Genomic DNA, 20,946 nt, shown 5'->3' on the forward strand with positions numbered 1-20,946 from the left:
CGGTCACACTAACCTGCCATCTTTAACACTGGGCAACTCTGGGGGGAAAAAAATACAATAAAATTGGACTAAATCAAATTGTATTTGTCTTAACAAAAACAATGCTAAATTTCAGGAAAAATAAGTCATACTACTTCACAAGAGGAGTAAACAACTTGAAAAAATACATTAAAATGTTTGTCCTGAAACAATTACCAACAATAATCCTGGATTAATATTTAGTAAGAGGCAAGTGAGTGTGTTTGTCCTGGAACAATTACAAACAATAATCCTGGATTAATATAGCCTAGTTAGAGAAAAGTGATTATGTGTTTGTCCTGGACTGGTTACGAACAATAATCCTGGATTAATACTTAATAAGAGGCAAGTGAGTGTGTGTTTGTCCTGGACCGATTACTAACAACAATCCTGGATTAATACTTAATAAGAGGCAAGTGAGTGTGTGTTTGTCCTGGAACGATAACAAACAATAATCCTGGATTAATATAGCCTAGTAAGAGAAAAGTGAGTATGTGTTTGTCCTGGACTGGTTACGAACAATAATCCTGGATTAATACTTAATAAGAGGCAAGTGAGTGTGTGTTTGTCCTGGACCGATTACTAACAACAATCCTGGATTAATACTAATCAGAGGCATGTGAATCAATGTGTGTTTGTCCTGGAACTATTACAAACAATAATCCTGGATTAATACTTAATAAGAGGCAAGTGAGTGTGTGTTTGTCCTGGACCGATTACTAACAACAATCCTGGATTAATACTTAATCAGACGCATGTGAATGTGTGTTTGTCCTGGACCGATTACTAACAACAATCCTGGATTAATACTTAAAGGTTGGGTACGGAATTAGCAAAACGGACGGCAGAGTTTGAACATATACAACCTCAAGTCCCGCCCTCCATGCACGAGCGACAATTCAAATGCGCAGCGCGAGAGCGAGCCAGGCTAAATGAAATGCCATCCTGGCGTCTACAGCGCTATGAGCTCTAGTCTCCATACAATCACTCACATCAACTTCCCCAATTACATTCTTTAGGCTATTCACCTCCAAAGGGTTGTAGTACATATGGTTCAGTAGCCATAGGTGTGTATATTTGAACAGAATCTGGTTTGTTCTTACCAGGGCGATTATCTCCTGAAATATCCGAGTTTAGTGCTGCCCCGTTGGTTCGCCTATTCCACCGTAGCTCCAAGCTGTTAAGTTTCGATTTCATGTTTACAGCACTCTTCGTGTCATGGTAAAATGTAATTTTTGCTACATAGCTTATTTATTGCGTGGGTGATTGAGTTTCCGTAGGTATCCGCTGCCTTAGTTAGTTTGTATAGAAATGAAGTGACACAACAAGAGGGGAACATGGACGTGCAGCAGCAGGCAGTTGGTTTCGTTTCAGCACTGACTCGCAGTCACCAGCTTTCGAAAGGGTCGCGCGCGGTGGGGAGGGGGAGTAGGAAGAGGAGTAAGACGTTAGATTGACGATCGAGCTGTGAAATGATGGTATGGGGTGAGGAATTCTATTGGCTGGAGTTTTTCGAGCCCTGCCCGTTCCGCAGATGATTGACGTGTTTAATTTCCATTTCAGTGCTTCCAACTTAGTGGCTATAAGTGGGTTAGGAATAGGATTTCAAGTGATTTTGCAAAAATGGCCAAAAAAGCTCATTCCATACCCTACCTTTAATCAGAGGCATGTGAATGTGTGTTTGTCCTGGACCTATTACAAACAATAATCCTGGATTAATACTTAATAAGAGGCAAGTGAGTGTGTGTTTGTCCTGGAACGATAACAAACAATAATCCTGGATTAATATAGCCTAGTAAGAGAAAAGTGAGTATGTGTTTGTCCTGGACTGGTTACGAACAATAATCCTGGATTAATACTTAATAAGAAGCAAGTGAGTGTGTGTTTGTCCTGGAACGATTACAAACAATAATCCTGGATTAATATAGCCTAGTAAGAGAAAAGTGAGTATGTGTTTGTCCTGGACTGGTTACGAACAATAATCCTGGATTAATATAGCCTAGTAAGAGAAGTGAGTGTGTGTTTGTCCTGGACCGATTACTAACAACAATCCTGGATTAATACTTAATCAGAGGCAGGCAAGTGAATGTGTGTTTGTCCTGGACCGATTACAAACAATAATCCTGGATTAATATAGCAAGAGAAAAGTGAGTAGCCTATGTGTTTGTCCTGGACTGGTTACGAACAATAATCCTGGATCCGTAACGCTTTCCGTTTTAACCGGTTTGAAATCTTTGCTGACATATTAGTCAATTTTATGCACAAATCATTACAGAAAAAATAAAGAACGTAGGCTTTGCTGCACTGACCTAACGTCTTTGTGTTATTCTTGAACATATTGTAACGGGAAAGAGCCCTATACTCTTAGCCGTTTCATGCTAGCTAACAGTAACCTCCGTGTAGCCTACTGACTGATCATATCGAACAACACACAATTTGCTTACTATATAAAAATGTATATACTAAAAGTGATTAAAATAGAGAAATTCGGTGGAGATGGCACATAGGATATACATTTTTTCGAGAAATAGTCTTACCTGTTTCTTTGAAAATGTCATTACACGGCAACAGTCAGGAACACTGCAGTAGCACCTCTCCGTTTTGCTAGTTCTGCTTCTTCTGAGCATTTCTGAGCGCGCTTTCCGTTTGAAATTGTCACGTCGCACTCTAAATGACATCATCAGTCACACATGACCGCTGATTGGTTGGAAATGACATTGACCCTGGACAAACAACTTGCACATTGATCCAGGACTCTTAATTACTTGGTGATATCAGATCGTGCGTAACAGGTGTGTCTGTAGCAGTAACAGGTGTGTGTATCCGAAGCATAACAGGTGCGTGTGTAGCAGTAACAGGTGTGTGTATCCGAAGCATAACAGGTGCGTGTGTAGCAGTAACAGGTGTGTCTGTAGCAGCTGTGTCTGTAGCAGTACAGTTGTGTCTGTTGTTCTTTTCACCTGTTTTCTAGTGTGGCAAGCAGCGACTGGGGGAGAGACTGGCAGTGATGTACTACTCTACTGCCGCCTGCACACCTATAGAGAGTGCCAGAGTTCAAATGATCTTAGAGATGTTCGTGTGAGCTGGGTGGATGAGGGAGGGGCTGAACTGCAGGACACAAACAGCCTGCAGATTGGTAGAGGAGACCCCTGTTACATCACACTGACCGAGGAGCTCCGAGCTCCAAACCCTAATCACACTCAGAGGAGATGCCAGCTGACTGCAGGAGGGCAGGTTCAGACTTCTGTCTCCCACACAGTCAGAGTTCCAGGTCAGTGATTGTGTGCTTCTCTCATGTCACATGGTGTGTTCTAGCATCACATTCACTATAACCTCCAACTCCACATCCACCAGACTTCACTCTTCTTCCACCTTTGCAGTGAAACCAACTAGAACTCCAGTGGTGACGAGAGGACCTGCACCACCACGATCAGCACCTCCACCCAAAACACCACCACCACAACCAGCACCAACTCCACCCAAAACACCACCACCACAACCAGCAACTTCACCCAAAACACCACTACCTACTCCAACTCCACCCAAAACACCACTACCTACTCCAACTCCAGGTTCTCCATCTGACGTGGGTAAGTTTAAAATGGACCCATCTGATCTTATATACAGCAGAATGGGTATTACGCCGACCAGTCAGCTGAGTATTACTGTAGTTCACCTCCTCTATCTCCTTTCATAATGTTTATAATTGAACTTCTTTTCATTCCCACTCCTCCCAGTCACTCACTGCTCACTGCTACTCATAATACTCCTGAGTATATATGTATATATTTTAGTTGATCTTTTTAGAATTGATCTATTCTATAATATTATACAACTTATCTCCCTCTGTGTCCCATCCCTCAGTCTTGCTCGCTGTTCTCATCACTAGTGGGCTGCTGGCTGTTGTGGCTGTTTGTGTTGCAGCACTTGTGGTGAAGAGGGCCAGAGCATGTGAGTGGCTGAGACCCATTTCATACATTATGCTGACAGGATGTGATGTTACAGCTTATAACACTGAGAAACACATGGACACCTGATCATGTAGTTGATTGTTCTGTTTACCTGAGTGTGCTGTACTCATTTACATCAATGGGCAGGTGGAACCAGAGATGGAGGACGGACCCCGACAGGCACAGTGAGTCAAACACACATCACCGACTCCATCACATAGAACCCAACCCAGACACACACATCACCTGTCTCCTCCATCACATACTGTAGAACCCAACCCAGACACACACATCACCTGTCTCCTCCATCACATAGAACCCAACCCACACACACATCACCTGTCAACTCCATCACATAGAACCAGACCCACACACACACACACATCACCTGTCAACTCCATCACACTCAACCCAGACACACACACATCACCTGTCACCTCCATCACACTCAACCCAACCCAGACACACACATCACCCGTCTCCTCCATCACACTCAACCCAACCCAGACACACACATCACCTGTCTCCTCCATCACACTCAGCCCAACCCACACACACACACATCACCTGTCAACTCCATCACATACTGTAGAACCCAACCCAGTCACACACATCACCTACTCCATTAAAGATCCAATCCAGACACAAGACTGTAGAGTTCATCAGGAATGGCTCCCATGAGAGTGTTTGTCTAGTTCTAGAAGACTGTATGTACTGTGTGTCTGATGCCCGTCATCCTGTGTGAGTGTGTGATGGCTGTTTAAATGAGACCATGTAACCCTCTCACACTCTCTCTCTCTCTCTCTGTGTATCATCCTGTGTGTGAGTGTCAGTGTGTCATGGCTGTTTAAATGAGACGTGTAACCCTCTCACACACTCTGATCTGTTCACACTCAGGGTGCAGGTGATGTCTTCTACTCCACTGTGAATAAATCAGCTGCTCCTGCCAAGTCTGCTGGTCATGTGAGTTTGTGATGACGTTAATCTCTAACTTTAATTCACACACGCTGATGACGTTAATCTCTAACTTTAATTCACACACGCTGATGGTCTGTGTAACATGTAGGACGTTTGCCACTGGAACCGTACTAATGCTCCCATGGATGAGGCTAATTTTCATCATTACTTCACTTTGATATCCAAACATGTTTCCCAAACACTCCTGATTACAGATGAGAGCATTTAAAACATGCCCAGTTATTTCAAGCGCTGTGTGTCTCTACAGAAGGCTCCAGGAGACGTAACATATGCTGAGGTTGCCCACCGCTCTAAAGCACACACCCTCCCTCCTAACGTGAGTGTACAGTGTGGACTGAGTGACTTACCTGTGGCCACAGGTGAGATATTTCATATGTAATAACCCTGTAATAACTGCCCCACTTTGATCTGTGGTGCAGGCCGCAGACAGTGTGACCTACGCCACCGTCAACATCACCCATAAGGCCTAAAGCAAGAGGAGACGCCAGGAAGAGGATCTCACAACTATTTCCATTGTGTTTGTGTAGTCACCATTCAAATGCAGTTTGTTTATTCTTTTTGTAAAATAATAGCTATCATTGGGGAACACCACAGATAGATGGTTCTTGCTCTCAGGTATACAGTAGACACCACACAGATAGATGGTTCTTGTTCCAATGTAAGTACCACAAACAGATGATTCTCATTTCCACGTCAACAGCACAGTTGAGGGGAGTTTTCTTCACAGAGGGCTAACAGTAAACTGTACTGCACAAACAGGGGTACTAAAGTAGCACCTGAACTCTCTTGATAAGTTTCATTTTAGATCACTTATCACTTATACACTCCTCACAAACACACTCACACACACACACACACACACACACACACTCACATAGAGAAAGTTAAAATAACTTCTGCAAAGTCCTGCTGTAAACCTACTGTGCATTGGGTGTTTTTAAATAATATTAGTTTTTTTAGGAACTTCACAGTTACAGTAATGTTAAGATTTCCAGATATAGATAGATACTTTCATATTACATACGCTATGCACAGCTGTGCTGTTGTATTGTTGTAGAATTTAGTACGAGCATGAATGCGTAATGGGTGCATTTTGATAAGGACATTATTAATATCTTGCCTGCTTTGCATTTGAATATGTGTCTGTGTTTGGTCAATAAACATACTAACCCAAACCCCCGGTGCAATGTTATCTTGAGCATGCACACCAACACCAGCCTGCATGTGCACTTCATTTCACAGTGATTGGTATAAACAAAAAGCTGTGTGCAATTTGGCATGCGTCTGCAGCTTTAGGTTTGTGTGCATGTCATGTTTTGGAATGAATTCTACGCAAGTCTTTTTACATGAGCCCACGAGGTGAGAGTGTACGTGTGTGTGTCTGTGAAAGACAGAGTCTCTGTAGGCTAGAGCAGTGTAGGCTACTGGTTGTGGTGCTGGTTAGCCTTGCTGCCGCTAGGGACATCTAGATTTCTAGGCTAGGTGCTGGTTAGCCTTGCTGCCGCTAGGGGCGTCTAGATTTCTAGGCTAGGTGCTGGTTAGCCTTGCTGCCGCTAGGGGCGTCTAGATTTCTAGGCTAGGTGCTGGTTAGCTTTGCTGCCGCTAGGGGCATCTAGATTTTTAGGTGCTGGTTAGCCTTGCTGCCGCTAGGAGCGTCTAGATTTCTAGGCTAGGTGCTGCATGGTGTCTTTCAGGACTGAATGGGAGTCTATGGGCCTCCTCTCTCCAGCTCTGAGCCAGGGGTGTGTAATTACCTTGATATAACACTAGAGGGAGCTACTGCAAAGCAGCTACAAGAGCTATATGTATTCACAGTTTTTTCTGATTGCGTAGCCTCTTACCAGGCACCCGGGTCTTGGGTGACCCATCTCCACACCTCCCACACTTCCCCATGCCTTGGCAGTTTACCGTAGACTACCATAGTAATGCCATATACCATATGAAACTCATTTCCATGAATAAACATGCACTTTGTGTGTAAATACGTTTATCCCAATATAGAATGTCTACAAATGTACATTCTACCCTTTGGCCAGCTCCAGCAGTTCATCACATATTCAATCTCTCTACACCAACAACTATTTAGGAATAGGTCAAGAGCGTGTCTAAGATCTTAAGAGCATTATGTGCTGACAGTTGTGATTATAACGCTGAAAAACACATGGATGCCTGATCGTGTATTCAATTCAATTCTGTTTCCCTGGGTGTCCTGTCCTCATGTACCTTAATGGGCAGACGTGGACCCAGCGATGGACAACGAACGCTGACAGGCACACACACATCACGTGTCTCTCTGACACAGTCATCCCAACCCAGACAAAACATATTACAAATAGAGCCTAATATAGACGCACAACCTGCGGCCACAGGTGATCTATTTCAGATTTCATGCAACTATGTAATAAACATCCAACAGGTTGCAGGCAGTGAGCTGAGAATTATAAGGTTCTATCTCCATTTTGGTCGAAATTGAGTTTTTGACATCATCTGATCCATTAGGTGCTAATTAATGCCTGTGTGGTGTTATTTTTGTAAAAAAAAAAAAAAAAAAGTGAATTATTAGCAAAATAAAAAGGTACTACAGTACAGTTTTGCTAGCTATGTAAAACTTTGATGCTCAATATCTCAGAACTACCCTAAACGGAGATAGAACCTTATAATTCTAAGCTCACAATGCCACCAGCAACATCACCAATGCCAACGGCCCCGTGATCCATAGGGTGGGAGATCAAAGCCCGTAGAGTCTTCAGAGGGCCTGTAGCCTAAACTACACTGCACCTCACTGAGCTATGAGATTTCTGTTGTATTATATATGATTTGAAATATTCAGATAATTACACAAGCTTTTGTTTGAAGTATGGGTTAACCTGCCCCTCCCTACCACAACTCCCTGTTGGAGGCTGTGCTTTTTAAGGGGTTTAGATTTCCCAACAAATCTTCAAGCTTATAATGAATTTGCATGTTTGAAATAGAAGAAATAGAAGAAATAGTGGTCTTCCCAGCCTCTAGGTGGAGCACTGTGCGATATGTCCTTCTTCTCTTATTGGGCAACTATCGTAATCAAATGAATGAAGCAACATGCTAATAAGAGGGAGTAGCTCCAAGGTGGTTCTCCGTACTCGCGTCGCCACCGACGGATAAGCTTACTCCTCTTCACAAGACAACCGGACCTCGCTTCTCCTGACTGCCGTGATGGACCGTGAGACAGTTGTCATCGTCTCTGCAGCAAGAACTCCGATAGGTAAACCCAGCTGAATACTAAATCGCCACTCATGTAGCAAGTAGGAAGTGGGTTTGTTGTCATTCCTAGAAGATAGTTTCTCATTACAGTTAGGGGTGTCTAGTAGCCTATTATGGAAGATGACTTGGTTTATAATGCTGATCTTTTACACTACACAATTTGATTGTGACTGTGCTGATGCATATTGGTTCGTCTCGGTATTCTCCAGTAAGAATAGATGTGCCTGCAAGTGCTCTCTGTCGTGGTAAAGTTAGCGTAAATACACATGGTGCATGAATCCCTACGAACACGTTACATACGATTTGCAAAATACCGTGTGTGTAAGTGGAGTTTGTAAATGAATGCGTCCCCATGCCCCGTGCTTGTTTACAGTATTATTTGGTACAGTAGGCTCGTGGGTCGACCACCGGACTGTCCCAGGCTGCTGTCATTTAGAGAGCCACCTCTACTCGTGTGTTGAGAAGGAAGACATGTTTCCTTCGCAGCGATTGGCTGCCTGGCATTCTGCTCAGTTTACGCTCACTGTGATTGGCCGGTTCATCATAGTGCCATGGGTCAGGGACATGTGATTGGTTGGTCTGTCGACTGTAGGTAGGATGGTTCTGGGATGTCATGAAGTGACTGATAACAGCGATGATAAACGAGATGCAATCTTGATCTACAAAACTATTCAAGTAGGCTTTTAAAAAAGGAGTATTTTAAGGTAGCCTTCATAGCAAACTTAGGATTTAATGAAATCAAGTAGCTTTATTGATGTGGAAAAATACAACTTTAATTAAGCATAAATCAGGGTGAAATAAAAAACCACCATCACGAAACATGCGCGTGCAAACAAGGGGCAGGAAGCACCATGAACAGCTGCTTTCCATGAAAAGATTCAAATGAATTTTAGTGCCGAAAACAGCACCATTTGAAATAACGATGGTTAGAGAATGTTCAGGAATGTAAAGTAATGCATGTCTTGTATGAATATCTTATGTAGCTCAGTGAATTGTGTGTGTGTGTGTGTGTGTGTGTGTGTAGGGTCGTTTAATGGAGCCTTCTCCACACTGCCTCTGCATGAGTTGGCGTCCGTGGTGATCAAGGACGTGCTGCAGCGTGCTGGCGTGACCCCAGACCAGGTGTCAGAGGTCATCATGGGTCACGTGCTCACCGCAGGTAAGAGATGAGGTCATCATGGGTCACGTGCTCACCGCAGGTAAGAGATGAGGTCATCAGAATGGGTCACGTGCTCACCGCAGGCACTGATCTATAAAGAATACCTGGATAGAGCATCTACGTCAAAATTCTGAAGCCTACATGGGGGCGGCCATTATGGGACCACTTGCCATAGGAATGCATAGACAGTAAAAGACAGTAAAAGAATGTTGCCGTTCTGCAACAATGGAATTGGAACACCTCGCCGCCATTATGGGACCACTCGGGACAGTTCCATTGGCTTCATTGTTGATGGGTCAGCAACAATGAGATAGTCTATCCAGGTATTCTTTATAGATCAGTGACCGCAGGTAAGAGATGATGTCATCATGGGTCACGTGCTCACCGCAGGTAAGAGATGAGGTCATCATGGGTCACGTGCTCACCGCAGGTAAGAGATGATGTCATCAGAATGGGTCACGTGCTCACCGCAGCAAATAGAGCCGCCATATTGGTTAGGGCTCCAGAGCGTAAGTAAATAGAGCCGCCATATTGGTGAGGGCTCCAGAGCATACGTAAATAGAGCCGCCATATTGGTGAGGGTTCCAGAGCATAAGTAAATAGAGCCGCCATATTGGTGAGGGCTCCAGAGCATAAGTAAATAGAGCCGCCATATTGGCGAGGGCAACAGTCACTGGAGGCCAGTGGAGGAACAGGTGCCTCTGATTGACGACGAGTGTTGCCCATAGACAGCAAGGTGCCATATGGCCGCGTTTACGTGTGCCACCTTATAGGACTTGATGGACATGCGGTATCTACTGTAGCTATCTAATGTCTATGGCCATACGGTATCTACTATAGCTATCTAATGTCTATGGCCATACGGTATCTACTATAGCTATCTAATGTCTATGGCCATACGGTATCTACTATAGCTATCTAATGTCTATGGCCATACGGTATCTACTGTAGCTATCTAATGTCTATGGCCATCACCATAAAGTTATCTACCTTCTCTTTCTCTCCATTTCCCTTCCCCCTCCCTCTCTCTCTCTCTCTCCCTCTCCCTCTCTCTCCCTCCCTCTCTCCTTCTCTCGCGTAGGCCACGGGCAGAACCCTGCGCGGCAGGCGGCGGTGGCGGCGGGCATCCCCTACGCGGTGCCCGCCTGGAGCTGCCAGATGGTGTGCGGGTCGGGCCTGAAGGCCGTGTGTCTGGGCTGCCAGGCCGTCCAGACGGGAGACGCCACCGTGGTGCTGGCGGGGGGCATGGAGAGCATGAGCAGGGTAGGTGCCAACATGGTACGGTCCAGATATCCCTTAGCAAGGTAGGTGCCAACATGGTACGGTCCAGATAGCCCATAGCAGGGTAGGTGCCAACATGGTACGGTCCAGATAGCCCATAGCAGGGTAGGTGCCAACATGGTACGGTCCAGATAGCCCATAGCAGGGTAGGTGCCAACATGGTACGGTCCAGATAGCCCATAGCAGGGTAGGTGCCAACATGGTACGGTCCAGATAGCCCATAGCACGTTAGGTGCCAACATGGTACGGTCCAGATATCCCTTAGCAAGGTAGGTGCCAACATGGTACGGTCCAGATAGCCCATAGCAGGGTAGGTGCCAACATGGTACGGTCCAGATAGCCCATAGCAGGGTAGGTGCCAACATGGTACGGTCCAGATAGCCCATAGCAGGGTAGGTGCCAACATGGTACGGTCCAGATAGCCCATAGCAGGGTAGGTGCCAACATGGTACGGTCCAGATAGCCCATAGCAGGGTAGGTGCCAACATGGTACGGTCCAGATAGCCCATAGCACGTTAGGTGCCAACATGGTACGGTCCAGATATCCCTTAGCAAGGTAGGTGCCAACATGGTACGGTCCAGATAGCCCATAGCAGGGTAGGTGCCAACATGGTACGGTCCAGATAGCCCATAGCAGGGTAGGTGCCAACATGGTACGGTCCAGATAGCCCATAGCAGGGTAGGTGCCAACATGGTACGGTCCAGATAGCCCATAGCAGCAGGGTAGGTGCCAACATGGTACGGTCCAGATACCCCATAGCAGGGTAGGTGCCAACATGGTACGGTCCAGATAGCCCATAGCAAGGTAGGTGCCAACATGGTACGGTCCAGATATCCCATAGCAGGGTAGGTGCCAACATGGTACGGTCCAGATATCCCATAGCAGGGTAGGTGCCAACATGGTACAGTCCAGATATCCCATAGCAGGGTAGGTGCCAACATGGTACAGTCCAGATATCCCATAGCAGGGTAGGTGCCAACATGGTACGGTCCAGATAGCCCATAGCAGGGTAGGTGCCAACATGGTACGGTCCAGATACCCCTTAGCAGGGTAGGTGCCAACATGGTACGGTCCAGATACCCCTTAGCAAGGTAGGTGCCAACATGGTACAGTCCAGATACCCCACAGCTGGCCAAGTGCCAACATGGTAGAGTTTTCCTTTTTTAAAATCGCACTCTAAGGGGGAATTTAATTTTTGAGTTTAGTGCCTCTGTTCATGTGTTCTTTAGACAACCCAGAACCCCCATACCTGTCCAACCCAGAACCCCCATAGCTGTCCAACCCAGAAGCCCCATAGCTGTCCAACCCAGAACCCCCATAGCTGTCCAACCCAGAACCCCCATAGCTGTCAAAAGCACATGTGATGTTGTAACAAGAACATAACATAAGTTAACATAATATGTAAGTAACATAAAAGCATAAAAGCAAACTCATTTTCCCTGTTTGCTTTTTGTCCCCTCAGGCTCCCCATACTGTTCAGATGCGCTCGGGGGTGAAGATGGGAGACACGCCCCTCCAAGACTCCATCGTTGCTGACGGCCTGACCGACGCCTTCCACTCCTACCACATGGGCATCACAGGTACGCCTATAGTCATGATACCACATGGGCATCACAGGTACGCCTATACACATACCACACGGGCATCACAGGTACGCCTATAGTCATGATACCACATGGGCATCACAGGTACGCCTATAGTCATGATACCACATGGGCATCACAGGTACGCCTATACAGATACCACATGGGCATCACAGGTACGCCTATAGTCATGATACCACATGGGCATCACAGGTACGCCTATACACATACCACACGGGCATCACAGGTACGCCTATAGTCATGATACCACATGGGCATCACAGGTACGCCTATAGTCATGATGCCACATGGGCATCACAGGTACGCCTACACACATGTCACAGAGGCATCACAGGTACGCCTATAGTCATACCACATGGGCATCACAGGTACGCCTATAGTCATGATGCCACATGGGCATCACAGGTACGCCTATACACATACCACATGGGCATCACAGGTACGCCTATAGTCATGATGCCACATGGGCATCACAGGTACGCCTATAGTCATGAAACCACATTGGCATCACAGGTACGCCTATAGTCATGATGCCACATGGGCATCACAGGTACGCCTATACACATACCACATGGGCATCACAGGTACGCCTATAGTCATTATGCCACATGGGCATCACAGGTACGCCTATAGTCATTATGCCACATGGGCATCACAGGTACGCCTATACACATGCCACATGGGCATCACAGGTACGCCTATAGTCATGATACCACATGGGCATCACAGGTACGCCTATAGTCATGATGCCACATGGGCATCACAGGTACGCCTATAGTCATGATACCACATGGGCATCACAGGTACGCCTATACACATACCACATGGGCATCACAGGTACGCCTATACACATACTACATGGGCATCACAGGTACGCCTATAGTCATGATACCACATGGGCATCACAGGAACGCCTATACACATGCCACATGGGCATCACAGGTACGCCTATACACATACCACATGGGCATCACAGGTACGCCTATACACATACCACATGGGCATCACAGGTACGCCTATAGTCATGATACCACATGGGCATCACAGGTACGCCTATAGTCATGATGCCACATGGGCATCACAGGTACGCCTATAGTCATGATGCCACATGGGCATCACAGGTACGCCTATACAGATACCACATGGGCATCACAGGTACGCCTATAGTCATGATACCACATGGGCATCACAGGTACGCCTATACACATACCACATGGGCATCACAGGTACGCCTATACACATACCACATGGGCATCACAGGTACGCCTATAGTCATGATGCCACATGGGCATCACAGGTACGCCTATAGTCATGATGCCACATGGGCATCACAGTTACACACCTCTAAACATGACATCACATGATCACAGGTGTAACGCTGCAGGTGCAAGTACTGTCCTCTCAAATAACCTCAGAGCCCAGAATGTTGACAGTAACTGTGTGTGTGTGTGTGTGTGTGTGTGTGTGTGTGTGTGTGTGTGTGTGTGTGTGTGTGTGTGTGTGAATAATCATATTGTCATGTTTGTCTTTATCATTGCACAGTTGTGTTTATGTTTATGTTGTTTTATAATCATTTTGTTGTGCATATGTTTATCATTGCAAAGCTCTATGTGGTTGTGGATTATGTTTGTGTTTGTGTTTGTGTTTGTGTTTGTGTTTGTGTTTGTGTTTGTGTTTGTGTTTGTGTTGTTGTTGTTGACGTGGCGGTGCGCAGCGGAGAACGTGGCGAAGCAGTGGGCGGTGTCGCGGGAGGAGCAGGACCAGTTCGCCGTGTCGTCCCAGAACAGAACCGAGGCGGCGCAGAAGGCGGGACATTTCCACCACGAGATCGTCCCGGTCACCGTGCCCTCGCGCAAAGGCAAGAGCAGCCGAGCACAGATCACCACCTGTTAACCAGACCGTACCAGCTGATCACAGATCACTACCTGTTAACCAGACCGTACCAGCTGATCACAGATCACCACCTGTTAACCAGACCGTACCAGCTGATCACAGATCACTACCTGTTAACCAGACCATACCAGCTGATCACAGATCACTACCTCCATCCAGACCATAACAGCTAATCACAGATCACCACCTGTTAACCAGACCATAACAGCTGATCACAGATCACTACCTCCATCCAGACCATAACAGCTGATCATAGATCACCACCTGTTAACCAGACCATAACAGCTGATCACAGATCACTACCTCCATCCAGACCATAACAGCAGATCACAGATCACCACCTGTTCACCAGACCATAACAGCTGATCACAGATCACTACCTATTAACCAGACCATAACAGCAGATCACAGATCACTACCTATTATCCAGACCATACCAGCTGATCACAGATCACTACCTCCATCCAGACCATAACAGCAGATCACAGATCACTACCTATTAACCAGACCATAACAGCAGATCACAGATCACTACCTATTAACCAGACCATACCAGCTGATCACAGATCACTACCTCCATCCAGACCATAACAGCAGATCACAGATCACTACCTATTAACCAGACCATACCAGCTGATCACAGATCACTACCTCCATCCAGACCATAACAGCATATCACAGATCACCACCTATTAACCAGACCATACCAGCTGATCACAGATCGCCACATCTAACCAGACCGTGTTCTATATGTAAAGGAGTGTGTATGTGTCTGTGTTAACATCTCTGTTACATCCCCCAGGTCCAGTAGAGGTGTGTGTAGTGTTCTGTATGTAAAGGAGTGTGTGTGTGTGTGTGTGTGTTAACAGGTCCAGTAGAGGTGCGTGAGGACGAGTTCCCGCGTCACGGCAGCAGCCTGGAGGCGATGACCAAACTCAAGCCCTGCTTCCTGAGGGACGGATCCGGCACCGTCACCCCCGGCAACGCCTCAGGTGAGCCCCTCCCCCTCCCAGGAGCTTGGGTTCTAACAGACGTTCCGTCAGAAACGGCACGTGTGTTCTAGAAGTTAGTAACATTTCACGTGGGTTCTACATGTTAGTAACGGTTCATGTGAGTTCTATTAGTTAGTAACGGTTCATGTGAGTTCTATAGGTTAGTAACGGTTCACGTAGGTTTTATAAGTTAGTAATGGTTCACATGTGTTCTGTAAGTTAGTAACGGTTCACGTGGGTTCTATTAGTTAGTAACAGTTCACGTGTGTTCTGTACTGTAAGTTAGTAACGATTATCATGGGTTCTATTAGTTAGTAAAGAATCACGTGGGTTCCACCAGACAATCCTGAACAGGTCACATGGGTTCTACCTGATGCCCAGTCTGGAACGGGTCATATGTTCTGGCAGAGATCCTAACCAGTGGAGGTCCTCCTCCTCTGTGAAACGAAGTTGTGTGGGTAATGTGGGTGTCCTTCAGAGAGCCTCCTCTTGTGTGAGACGCAGTTGTGTGTTGGTGTCTTGTAGTCCATGTCAGGGTTGATCTTCCTTATTTCTTGATTACAGTGGCTCCATTGAGGATAAATAGCAGACGTTAGTTACTGTGCTAAGATAATGTTAATCGTGAAAAACAAATGTTATGAAATGTCCTATACCTTGAACATCATCAAAATAATTGGATATCAATCTTTCTTTTAAAATGAAATAAATGAATAACTAAATTAATGAATAAATAACTAAATCTCTGTCCTGTCCTTCAGGGATCAACGACGGCGCTGCAGCCACTGTGCTCATGAGCCAATCAGAGGCTCAGAGGCGGGGCTTGAAGCCAATGGCACGAATCAGCTCCTGGGCTCAGGCGGGCCTGGACCCGTCAGTCATGGGCACTGGGCCAATCCTGGCCATCAGGAAGGCGGTGAGCACCAATCAGAATCCTCAGCAGTTCATTGGTCTACTGTTTCAGCTCACCAGTGTGGATTCGACTTGGTGTAGCCGCCTGCAGACGTCTTACGGCGACTGCGTAACGTGATTATTTCTGAGATTCAACGTTTACATTACGTTTTCAACTGGGAATTTTGCATACATCATGGTTGAAAACGTATTAGAATCTCAGAAATAACCACGTTATGCAGTAGTGGGGGCTGTCCGTTATCAGTGTGGTGGGGGCTATCAGTGTGGTGGGGGCTATCAGTTATCAGTGTGGTGGGGGCTATCAGTTATCAGTGTGGTGGGGGCTATCAGTGTGGTGGGGGCTATCAGTTATCAGTGCGGTGGGGGCTATCAGTGTGGTGGGGGCTATCAGTTATCAGTGTGGTGGGGGCTATCAGTTATCAGTGTGGTGGGGGCTATCAGTGTGGTGGGGGCTATCAGTTATCAGTGTGGTGGGGGTCTATCATAGTGGTGGGGGCTATCAGTTATCAGTGTGGTGGGGGCTATCAGTTATCAGTGTGGTGGGGTTTATCAGTGTGGTGGGGGCTATCAGTTATCAGTGCGGTGGGGGCTATCAGTTATCAGTGTGGTGGGGGCTATCAGTTATCAGTGCGGTGGGGGCTATCATAGTGGTGGGGGCTATCAGTTATCAGTGTGGTGGGGGCTATCAGTTATCAGTGTGGTGGGGGCTATCAGTTATCAGTGTGGTGGGGGTTTATCAGTGTGGTGGGGGCTATCAGTTATCAGTGCGGTGGGGGCTATCAGTTATCAGTGTGGTGGGGGCTATCAGTTATCAGTGTGGTGGGGGCTGTCAGTTATCAGTGCGGTGGGGGTTACAGCAGATCAAGCTACTTCTGATGTGAACAGTGATGCTCATATGAAGCAGATGACTACATTCTTATTACCACTCTAAATGCCTTTATGACTCTTATTGTGTGTGTGTCTGTGTGTGTGTGTGTGTGTGTGTGTGTGTGTAGGTGGAGAAGGCGGGCTGGAAGCTGGAGCAGGTGGATCTGTTTGAGGTGAACGAGGCCTTTGCTGCCCAGTCTGTAGCGGTGCTGAAGGACCTCGGCCTCAACCCAGACAAGGTACGTACGTACACACACACACACACACACACACACACACAGGGCTTTTAGCTGGATTGTTAGCACGCTTGATTCCTGATCCGAGGTGCTGCTGAGTCGCGGATTCGAGTCTGGGCGTGTGCAGGGCTGAACTGCGGTGGTTCAACACAACACCGGTTACACATGCATATGCACACGCACGCACGCACACACGCACACACACACACACACACACACACACACACACACACACACACACACACATGCATACCCATATACACATGCATGTACAGTATACACACACACACACACACACACAAACCCAAGACTCAAGAGTCTCTCCCCCCCCCAGGTGAATGTGTCGGGTGGGGCCATTTCGCTGGGGCATCCTCTGGGCATGTCCGGCTGCACACACACACACACACACACACACACACACACACACACACTAGGGCTTTGACTTTTGGCCAAAAACTCGTATTCGAAGTTCGTTTGGTTATTAATATCAAACTTCGAATGTATTCGAATATTTGTTAATAATATTTTTACCATTATTTTTATGCTATTGGAAAAACACGCAGCATTCATTAAGCTGAATTTCCTTTTCCTGCTCTCCCTCCGTCTCTCTGTCACTCATGCGTCTGTGTGTCTCTCTCTCTCTCTCACAAACATGCACACACACACACACACACACACACACGTACACAGCCCCTCCACTCCGTGCAGATCGCGTCTGTCTCCATGAAAACAAGATCCCTGGAAGCTTGATTGCACCGACATAACGCTGTTCAGGTGGAGGCACTATGCATACAACTTTACCAAACAGTATAGCCTAAGTAGCCTAAACTCATTCTCCATGGCCCGCTTTCTCTCGTCCTCCCTCGTGCACGCTCAATGGACACCCGTCCCTCGACATGCATCCTAAACATTCACAATCGTGAAAGCAATGACGCATAGAAGACAACAAGCTAAATTATCCGGTTAGCATGATTAGCATGCTGCACAGATTAAAACTCTTGCATTCAAGTTGATTGACCATCTCAATACCAATGTCTTCCAACTCCAAGACTTAAAAGGGCCTGTCCCAATGAGGAAGTTACTATTAGCTTACCTTGAAACTATACACACACGTGGGGAAACTGAATAGGCTAGTCAAACCACTCGCTAACATCACATAGCCTACAGGAGCCCAGATGAGTAAGCCTAATAGCCTAATGAGCTCATGATTCACGACTTTACCAGATGTGAGAAAGCTGCTGAATCTGAAAACAACGTTTGCATGCAAACACATGTACAAAAAAATAATGCTCATAACAGGTTCGAATATTAAGAGCTGCCTAAAATTCGTTCGAATATCATATATTTTTCAAAAATTCGAATTATATTCGAATAACGAAGTTCGGAGTCAAAGCCCTAACACACACACACACACACACACACACACACACACACACACACACACACACACACACACACACACACACACACACACACACACACACACTCAAGACTCTCTCTCCCCCCCAGGTGAATGTGTCGGGTGGGGCCATTTCTCTGGGGCATCCTCTGGGCATGTCCGGCTGCACACACACACACACACACACACACACACACACACACACACACACACACACACACACACACACACACACACACACACACACACACACACACACACACACACACACACACACACACACTCAAGAGTCTCTCTCTCCCCCAGGTGAATGTGTCGGGTGGGGCCATATCTCTGGGGCATCCTCTGGGCATGTCCGGCTGCAGGGTGCTGGTGACGCTTCTGCACGCGCTCCAACGGACCGGCGGGAAGAGGGGCGTGGCTTCACTCTGCATCGGAGGAGGGATGGGCATCGCCATGTGTGTGGAGACCGTCTGAGACACACACACACACACACACACACACACACACACACACACACACAGAGGAGGAGTGGGCATCGCCATGTGTGTGGAGACCGTCTGAGAGACACACACACACACACACACACACACACACACACACACACACACACACACGTCAGAGGAGGAGTGGGCATCACCATGTGTGTGGAGACCGTCTGAGAGACACACACACACACACACACACACACACACACACACAGGTTATGGGTTAGCCCTGATGACATACGTGGTGTTCTGCTGCTTTATAAACTCTAAATGCCTTTAAAAGACGTCTCTGATTCCTCTGACATTCAGGACTCATTCTGACTCATCTCTTCTGACTCCTTTAACTCTCTCCTGATTCTTCTGACTCTTTCCTGAGTCTTACGACTGTTGGGACTCTTTCGACTCTGACTCCTTTGACTCTCTTGTGGCTATGTCTGTGGTGACTGCTCCTGATTCGGACTCTTTTCCGGCTTTACAGACTCTTTTTCTGACTCTTTTGACTCTCTTTGCGTCTATGTCTGTGATGACTGTATCAGTTCTGTCCTGTGTGTTGACCTGCTGGGGCCTTAGATTACAGGAGCTTACAGGCAGATCAGACCCAGGCCTCGTCAGCTGCACTATAGATCAGACCCAGGCCTCGTCAGCTGCACCTATAGATCCTATAGATCAGACCCAGGCCTCGTCAGCTGCACCTATAGATCAGACCCAGGCCTCGTCAGGTGCGTCTATATCTATAGATCAGACCCAGGCCTCGTCAGCTGCACCTATAGATCAGACCCAGACCTTGTCAGCTGCACTATAGATCAGACCCAGGCCTCGTCAGGTGCGTCTATATCTATAGATCAGACCCAGGCCTCGTCAGGTGCACCTATTGATCCTTAAAACATTCCTCACTGTCCTGCTGGCCTCACATGCTGAACTCTAGTCCAGTGTTGTTCTGGCAGTGGGCGGTCAGTCATGATCCTGCTTCTCTTGCATACTGTACTTTAGTGTACTTTACTGTACTTTAGTAGTGTACTTTAGTTCTCCTCTGGCATGGTTGGGACCTACCTTATCAGCGTGTGCTGGGAAGACAGACATTATGACTGCTAGCATCTCCGAATGTCCCCCCAAACCAGCTTCCATTCAGCTAGCATCTTTAGATGTTCTCCTGAAAAAGCTTTGGTTCAGCTAGCATCTCCGAACGTCTCTCCAAACAACCTTCTGCTTAGCTATAGCATCTCCGAACGTCTCTCCAAACAACCTTCTGCTTAGCTAGCATCTCTAGTTGACCTCCTGAACCAGCTCCTGCGTAGCTAGCATTTGTTGATGCCCTGAACATCCTTCTAGCTTCTCTAGTTGACTTCCTGAACCAGCTTCTGCTTAGCTAGCATTTGTTGATGCCCTAAACATCTTTCTAGCTTCTCTAGTTGACCTCCTGAACCAGCTCCCCTCGTGTCCCTGTCCGTGTGACCTGAAGGAAACCTCAAACCTCAAACAACATTAACACTAACAGCTGAGCTAACCACTAGGGGGCGCTAAACACCTCCAAGGCCAGTGACCATGACAAAGAGGCGCTCAGTGAAGACACTGGAGACTCCTCTGGATGGAAAGGGAAGCTGATTTAGAGTGTCTGGGTGAAACTAATGAAGGTAGTTGTCATGTCATATTATGCATTTACAATGTAGGCCTATAGGCATTGTAGTCTGTCAGGGAAATATGCCAGTCTTCCTGTACTCTGTGTGCCATCAAGGCTAGTCTAGCCTGCTGTCTAGTCTACTGTATCAGATGCTTTTAGTAGGTAGATAGCCTTTTTAATAAAGTATAATAATTGAATGGAATTTATCCCAGAGAAAAAATGTTTACAAATGAAACCAGGGTTGAACTCTGGAGAAGAATAAAGATTACAACCCCAAAGCCCTACCTAATGCGAATCTGTGTGTGTTTTTTTG

General features: G+C 46.7%; 1 protein-coding gene across 4 annotated transcripts; it reads left to right on the plus strand.

Moving 5' to 3' along the window:
• Window positions 1–8,010: 8,010 nt before the first annotated feature.
• On the plus strand, window positions 8,011–20,917 carry acat2 (acetyl-CoA acetyltransferase 2). Of its 4 annotated transcripts, none has more exons than XR_009940971.1 (10): window positions 8,011–8,187; window positions 9,211–9,345; window positions 10,427–10,608; window positions 12,090–12,207; window positions 13,946–14,089; window positions 14,994–15,116; window positions 15,875–16,029; window positions 17,021–17,131; window positions 18,834–19,734; window positions 19,774–20,917. XR_009940971.1 is itself a non-coding variant. In XM_062550885.1 (9 exons), the coding sequence occupies exons 1-9, from the start codon at window positions 8,139–8,141 to the stop codon at window positions 19,002–19,004; spliced, it is 1,188 nt and encodes a 395-aa protein (XP_062406869.1). In that variant the 5' UTR covers window positions 8,011–8,138; the 3' UTR covers window positions 19,005–20,917. The 4 variants fall into 4 exon arrangements, 1 of the variants encoding a protein (XP_062406869.1); XR_009940972.1 differs by having other exon boundaries at window positions 19,807–20,917; XR_009940973.1 differs by having other exon boundaries at window positions 19,839–20,917.
• The last annotated feature ends 29 nt before the right edge of the window (window positions 20,918–20,946 follow it).

The sequence above is a fragment of the Sardina pilchardus genome, chromosome 12 (assembly GCF_963854185.1).
Source record: "Sardina pilchardus chromosome 12, fSarPil1.1, whole genome shotgun sequence".
Classification (NCBI taxonomy): domain Eukaryota; kingdom Metazoa; phylum Chordata; class Actinopteri; order Clupeiformes; family Clupeidae; genus Sardina; species Sardina pilchardus.

Excerpts from the sequence above, each read along its gene's own strand:
- acat2 (XM_062550885.1), top strand. The coding sequence starts at position 8,139 with ATGGACCGTGAGACAGTTGTCATCGTCTCTGCAGCAAGAACTCCGATA. Across the intron at positions 9,346-10,426 it reads GGGTCACGTGCTCACCGCAG|GCCACGGGCAGAACCCTGCG; the intron begins GTAAGAGATGAG and ends TCTCTCGCGTAG. Across the intron at positions 12,208-13,945 it reads CTACCACATGGGCATCACAG|CGGAGAACGTGGCGAAGCAG; the intron begins GTACGCCTATAG and ends GGCGGTGCGCAG.